The sequence below is a fragment of the Ostrea edulis genome, chromosome 5 (assembly GCF_947568905.1).
Source record: "Ostrea edulis chromosome 5, xbOstEdul1.1, whole genome shotgun sequence".
NCBI classification, from domain to species: Eukaryota; Metazoa; Mollusca; class Bivalvia; order Ostreida; family Ostreidae; genus Ostrea; species Ostrea edulis.
The window spans coordinates 26,749,333-26,756,495 of record NC_079168.1 but is presented as its reverse complement, the minus strand read 5'-3'; the positions used below and the strand labels follow the sequence as shown (position 1 = coordinate 26,756,495).

At 34.1% G+C, this 7,163-nt stretch overlaps 1 protein-coding gene across 1 annotated transcript; it reads left to right on the top strand.

Annotated features, from left to right (window-relative positions):
* The first annotated feature begins 846 nt into the window (after window positions 1-846).
* Window positions 847-6,791, top strand: LOC130046453 (uncharacterized). Its single transcript, XM_048880975.2, has 6 exons — window positions 847-933; window positions 1,255-1,314; window positions 4,313-4,366; window positions 4,470-4,520; window positions 5,500-5,616; window positions 6,641-6,791. Exons 1-6 carry the CDS (start codon window positions 873-875, stop codon window positions 6,682-6,684), a joined length of 387 nt encoding a protein of 128 aa, XP_048736932.2. The 5' UTR covers window positions 847-872; the 3' UTR covers window positions 6,685-6,791.
* Window positions 6,792-7,163: the final 372 nt, after the last annotated feature.

The window sequence follows — 7,163 nt, the reverse complement described above, 5'->3', positions numbered from 1 at the left end:
TAAATCTAGATATCAATTGAAGGTTCTTATTATGATGCACTTAAAATGCCCACACAGGATTTAGTCCATGTACAAGTTTGATGTATTTATAATCTTTGAAAACTACAAAATTATTCCTACATACCGATAGTATGCATGCTTTCTTCATATAGGGGTATTTAGAATTGTTTCCTCTGTTCCGACATTTTTAAAAAATAAAAATGGGGTATCACAATTTCCTTCTCTGTCCTTGGAAACTGTTTAGGATGCTTAAAATGCTGGCGGACGATTCGATACGACGGTTAATAATGGATATTTCTTATGGAAACTTTTCTTGTGAAATTGTATTTGTCGAAATGCGCATCTGGTGCATCAAAATTGGTACCGTATAAGTTTTACATATTCACAACCTATGCCGTTGAGTTAAGCTATTTTGATTACCATGATGAGAAGCTGAATTACAGTCTCTACTTGTGTAAATATCATATTATGCAAAATAACTACGACTGTTTCGTTAGGATTATAAATTTAAAAGTATTTTAGCAGAAAGTAAACGGAAACATCAAATACACCAAGTAAAAACTTGACCGACAGCTTGTAGAAGGTGCTTAGACCTTATAAGAAAACCCCATATAAAACAAATTAACGTCCTGAAAATTTGATGTGTTTTACAATAACCAAACAGAATAGCTTGTTCAAACATTATAAATAATAGTACGGAATGGGTAATTTGGCATACGTATTTGTTCGAAAACCGTCAATTTGACAGGTGTGATTAAAGGGATAATTTCATTTACGTATTTGTTTTCTAAAACTTCCGTTTGTTACAGTGTATATAAAGACATGGTATTGTCTCTCGATATAATTGAGACTCGCAAGGACGGATATTCAATATGGTTCCTATGAGGGTATTACTGCTGTTCGCAATACCACTAATTGGTATTTTTCTGCAAAGTAAATATCAACCTATCTTTACTGTAAATTTCTAATTATACGCGAGGAATTTATTATCACGTAGTTTTGCGAGAAACATCACTTGCGAAAAATATTTGACGCTTTTTTTTCATATTGCTAAAATACATGCAAAAAAATTAATCAACAGAATACTCGCGTATTTATTTTCTCGCGATTTGATGTCCATGAGTGATTTCGCGATGATAAATGCTCGCGTAAAATAAAAAATGTACAGTATCTATATGTGCAACTGTAATATCTATCGTGTTATTTTCATTTATATTTATTGAAAGTTGTGACTCACAAAACTTATAATTTCAGAATCATCCAGCAGGAGCATTGACGAAAGTAATCATCATGTCGAAAGTTCCTCAGACCTCGGTGAGTAACTTCATCTGCTTATGAAATTAATAGCATTATATATCTAATTCCGTTTTTAATCACTGTTATTTACTGCGGACTACACGTTTTTACCCAATGGAGCTATACGCCTCACGCTGGGTGTTGCCGATTCAAAATGGATGTTTATTCCTCCTAGATTCCCGATCCCACTTTTAGTATATCTAAGGTTCCATATTTGTACAGCCTTATTGAATACCCTAGAGCTTGTTTTCCATATGATCAGTTATTGCATTGAGGCAGACTAGTGAGAAACAAACTGATGTTACATTGATTTCAACACTCCCGCTTAAACTTAGTATTTCACAAATTATATGGCCGTTATAACGACATAGTTTACTAATACAACAGGTTGATCGAGGTGCTTACTCCTACTAGGCACATGATCACACTCCTGGTATATCCAAGGGTCCGTGTTTGCCCGACTCTGTATTTTGTAATGCCTGTAGGAGTTATAAAATTGATCACTGTTCGTTATCTTTACATTTCAATAGTAATGTAGCTTGAAATTAACAAAGCTGGTCTTTCATATCTATATGGAAATATTCCATTATCACTTGCATGTAAATCAATGTTCGGTTGTATTTGCAAACTAGATTGCTATAACGACCATAGAATTTGCGGTATGCTGACTTTAAACGAAACTGTTGGAAGTCCTGCACCATCAACTTGTTTGTCAGTAGTCTTCTTCATCAACAAAAATGGAAAACGCAAATGTTTATATCTATTGATTACTCATCTAAAAAATTACTTTGTTAATAACTACTCTGATTCACGCACAAATACTTTGAAATTGAAATGAATTCCTCATTGACAATGTCTTCGTAGTCTTTGGTGATCAGGTCTTCCTAAAGTCTGTTGAAATACCTATGGGCACGAATTGTGCTCATTTGCTAGCTGACCTGTTTTTATATTTATATCAAGCAGAATTTATTCAATAACTTCTACTTGAGAAAAAAATCCCTTGCTGTGGTCTTCAATGCGACATTTAGATTTACCGATAACGTTTTACGTATTAAAGATGTTAATATTCATTCATATGTAAATTCGATATATTCTTGTGAGCTGGAAATAAATGAAACCACAGAGTCATCCACTTCGGTTTCATACTTAGATATTTGATTTAAAATAGATATTAACGGGAAATGAACAATTCAAATTTATGATAAACGGGATGGTTTCAGCTTCTCCATCGTCTACTTTCCATAGTTAGGCACCTATAACCCATTATCACCTGTACATGGTGTTTATATCTCTCAACTGATTCGATACATACAGGCGTGTTCTGCAAATAACCAGGTTTTACAAATAAGAATGACAAACAATTTGATGGTGCAAGGGTTCCGACAGTCTCGTTTAAAGTCAGCATTTTGCAAATTCTATGGTCGTTATAACAATCTCATTTGCCAATACAACCTATCATTGGGTCTAATGCTGACCGACGTATTTTATGGTGATTTCTATGCCGTTCTTGGCACACTGATTTTGACTACAGATAAGTCCGTTGACCTGATAAGATACAGGACTCAAAGCGGGTGTGATCGGTCGACAATGGATATTTAATCCTCCGAGGCATCTGATCTCAGCTCTGGTATATGCAGGGGTCCGTGGTTGCCCAACTTTCTGTTTTGCATTGTTTACAGGTGTTATGAGATTGATAACTTTTCGTTATCTTTATCTTTCAATAAGCAACTGTCTATAATGTCATATCTTTAAAATGTCATACCAATTGTTTGGGCGTTCTTGGCACATTCATTTTGACTTAGGATAACTTTGTTTACCTGATCAAGATATAGGGCCCACAGTGGGTGTGGCTGGTCGACAGGGGATGCTTAATCCCCCGCGACATCTGATCCCACATCTGGTATGTCCAGTGGCATTTGTTACCCATATGCTCTATTTTGTATTGCTTATAGCTCTTAGGGCGTACACGTTTACTATTATTTCGGATTTCAAAATTTCGGTTGAGCATCACTGAAGACACATTATTTGTCGAAATGCACATCTGGTGCATCAAAATTGGTACCGTATAAGTTTTACATTATAAAAGTTATGAGATTGATCACTGTTCGTCATCTCCAGCTTTCATTAAAAAGTGTAGTTATTATTTCATCATGAGGAATGGTCGTGCAATGTGTTTAAAAGTCATACGTTTTGATGTTGTTGATTTGAGAAAAGAATTGTTTAGCGTCCACATTTGATTACCACCATTTCTGGCATTTGTAGTCGCACAGTACGTTTCAACTTTCTTTTTCACGGGTGTTGATATTTTCGTGAGGAGCAAATATAGATTCGTGGTATACCATTTACTGGATCCAACAATGTATCTTTATTTTTAAGGATTTTCATGAATTGTAGGAATGCAGTATAGTTACGGTAACTCATATTCATACGACCCATTGACTGGGATATTAAATGTGTTCAAAACTGAAGCATGGTTTTGAAGAATTTCATCTTCTTAAAGTGCAGTTGGGGTATAAGTACGATTCTCAAAAGTAGAATTAATGCCAAGTCCGTTTAAAATGCAATTGTAATAACGATCCTTTCAAACAAAGACAACTTTGTTAAAAGCTTTGTCAACTGGAACCAAAACATAGTCCTCATGTAACCTATCTGATTCTTTTATCACTTCTGGATTACTAACCTCATACGGATAGATTGTACATAGTTTTGTTTTGATGTGTCGTTTGTAATAACAACCCATGCATCCAATTTTTATATCAAATTCTATAAACAAATGTTTCAATGTTTACTGGGTATATATAAAAGGCGATTAAAATAGATTTAGAAAATAGTTCGATATAATAATCTCACTTTTCCATCAAAAAGTTTCATTTAAATCCAGTAATTGTTACATTTCAATAAAAACAGTAGAATTAGATGGTGATATCGTAGATAACCCAACGGTATGAAAATTTAAAGTCCCAATTTCTGAAAACAAATAGTAAAACTCGCCTCATAATTATAAATCTTTTTTCAGATGGGAAGCATGAGCTGATTCGAACCAGGCGAGATATAGATAGTGCAATTGCAGGTAGTATAGTGCCTAGATGATTTTGTATGTATTGCAGATAAAATTATCTCTTAGATGGTATGTTACGAAGAATAATTAAAACTTTTTTTCACATTTCTCTTAGATCTGATAGAGTCTGAACGTGCAGTGGGCGATTCGGCGCTATCAAATGAGGGTAAGTGTTTGAAATCATTTTAGCATCAATGTTTTATTTGAGATTACCTGTTTGAATAGATATTTCATTTTGAAAACATATAACATGACAGCAGGAACTGTGAAGTTTAAGGAAAGTTGATGGATGCTAGTTAACATTTCATAAAACACATACTGGCGTGAAACCTTGCGGTTTAATCAGTCATGTTCAAATATGAGGTTTTTTCTTACATTTCTTCATTTCTATTGAATTTGCAGCCATCATAAAATGCGTACTATATTTTACAACATATACTGTAAATGCATAACATTTGGCTGTGTATTCTATTTAGCGCCTTTGGCGGAACGCAGCTTCCGCTAAATCAAGTACATCGCTAAATGCCATCCGTAAATATAGATGTTTAAAGTAATTCGAGAATGCGCTAAATGAAATCTACGCTAACTTGTTGAAAAAACGATTTCCGCCAAATATCGTACACGCCAAATATAATACGTTTACAGTATTCTGTCACTTTGTTGAAGTTTTCAATCATATTAGTGTAGAATACTGAACAATCTATATCTCAATATAAATATATTATTGTAGAATATTTTCTCACATTATAAATAAATTAATGTAGACTACTTTATTTCAATATATTCGTGTAGATTACAGAATAATCAGTATATCATTTTGTTATTTTCGTGTAGATTACTTTATCTCTTTATAACTAAATTAATGTAGAATACTGAACAATCAGTATCTCATTATAATTATATCATTAAAGAATACTGAACACTCGCTATCTCATTGTAGTTATAGTAGTGTAAAATACTCTCTCTTTCATTATAATTATATTAGTGTAGAAGACAGACGAATCTGTCATTATAAGTATATTAGCGTAGTAGACTGAGGAATCAACATCTCATTATGATTATGTTATTATAGAACACTAAACAATCACTAACTTCTTTTGATCATTGATTGAAAAGATCAATAAAAATTGTGAATTATTCATCAGATGAAACACATGACATACAAAAACGTTGGGGCCGACGTAGGAGAAAAGGGGGCCGCAGGAGGTCACGACGTAGAAGGAGAGTCAGTGTCGGCCGTGTTATAGAGGGAGTAGGACAAGGTAACTACAAAGCTTCACCTGATAATGGCCTATGAGTATGTGAATATGTTTTCATGTTCATGTGTACCTAAAAAAAGTGCATTTTATTTTGTATGAAATACAAATGCATTTTATTTATTGTTACATATATTCACTTAGTACTTACAACTTTTCTCTTGGAGCAGATTGGCTTTCGTTTCCCATCTCCGTTTTGGGACATATTATGTGTTATTCATTGTTACATCGATCTGGTTTGATAACAAATAAGTATATATGCGTATGTTCAAGTAAGAGAAAAGGTCCCTTCTGCACCAACAGGAACTGTTTCTAGTTCCATTTCCTCATTATGGGGTGCTGTGGTCAGAGATAACGCTCGTGAGCCATTTATCTATTCATTTATTCAGGCATCTCTTCAAGAACAATTTATCAATCATTCACTCCAATATGAGGGAATGGTTTCATGTTTGTCAGTTAACCTTTGATCAATGTGTGGAAAAGTCAGATATTTTTTTTTTATGAAATACATATATGTATAGGCTCTTTTCACTGAATTATACGATTTCTGAAAGTGTTTGGTAAAACTTACACGGTACCAATTTTGATGCACCAGATGCGCATTTCGACAAATAATGTCTCTTCAGTGATGCTCAGCCGAAATGTTTGAAATCCGAAAGTGTTTGGTGCAAGATTGCGTCATCAACCGTTGTTTTCAAAACTGGATGTGAAATGACACGTATTTTCTATCAGGTAGAATTTCCACGTCATACAATTAATGATCACCGTTTACATTTTGAATCACTGATATTTATCATTTTTGGTGATTACTGACTCTATAAATGTGCTGCTTTCAATTGTTTTGCATTTATCCAAGTAAGACAAGGACACAAGTCATTGTTATGTAGTTCTATTGAAATACTTGAAGTATCACTGCTGCATATCAATATCAGAACTTAACAATCGTATGTAAGTACAATTTTGTTTTCTGATGTAGACCTCTACTATTTTCACTGATCTCAATATAGAAAGATGTATTTACTATATGCAGGTTTAGGTATCGCACAGTCTGTCAAGGATTTGTTTGGGAGATGAGACATTGGTAGGAACGATGACGACAATGCGTGAGGATGAATATTAGAATGAAGATGCCTAAAATGGATGCACAACAAATCATACCAAATAAAAAAAATATTTAGTAATGGCATTTTTTTCCTTCTACACAATGGAAAAAACTTTCAATAGAGATAATCATTTCCTAGGTTTCAGCTACCAGTGTGGAAAACAAAAAAGTCCATAAGCTTCATTGCTCTCCAGAGCAGTCGTACGTTCCCATGTACCGCCTCAAATCTCACACGCGTCCCCACCTTTACCACAGGATTCCAGGTACGAATAAAAAGTGAATGTGCACTAAAGAAACGCGAATGTGTGTAAACACTTCCTACCGCTGTACCTTATGATTTTTAAGAGAGAATTTAAAAACCAAACTTTCTTCAGATGTACACGAAATCGGGATTCCAGCAGACTTCTCAAATCCTTTAACACAGTTTCCAACAAAATACCTTAAAACCACC

Bases quoted from the DNA above. Each gene is read 5' to 3' on its own strand.
- LOC130046453 (XM_048880975.2), top strand. From the start codon at position 873: ATGGTTCCTATGAGGGTATTACTGCTGTTCGCAATACCACTAATTGGT. The intron at 934-1,254 runs GTAAATATCAAC...TTATAATTTCAG, and splicing joins AATTGGTATTTTTCTGCAAA to AATCATCCAGCAGGAGCATT. The intron at 4,521-5,499 runs GTAAGTGTTTGA...ATTATTCATCAG, and splicing joins TTCGGCGCTATCAAATGAGG to ATGAAACACATGACATACAA.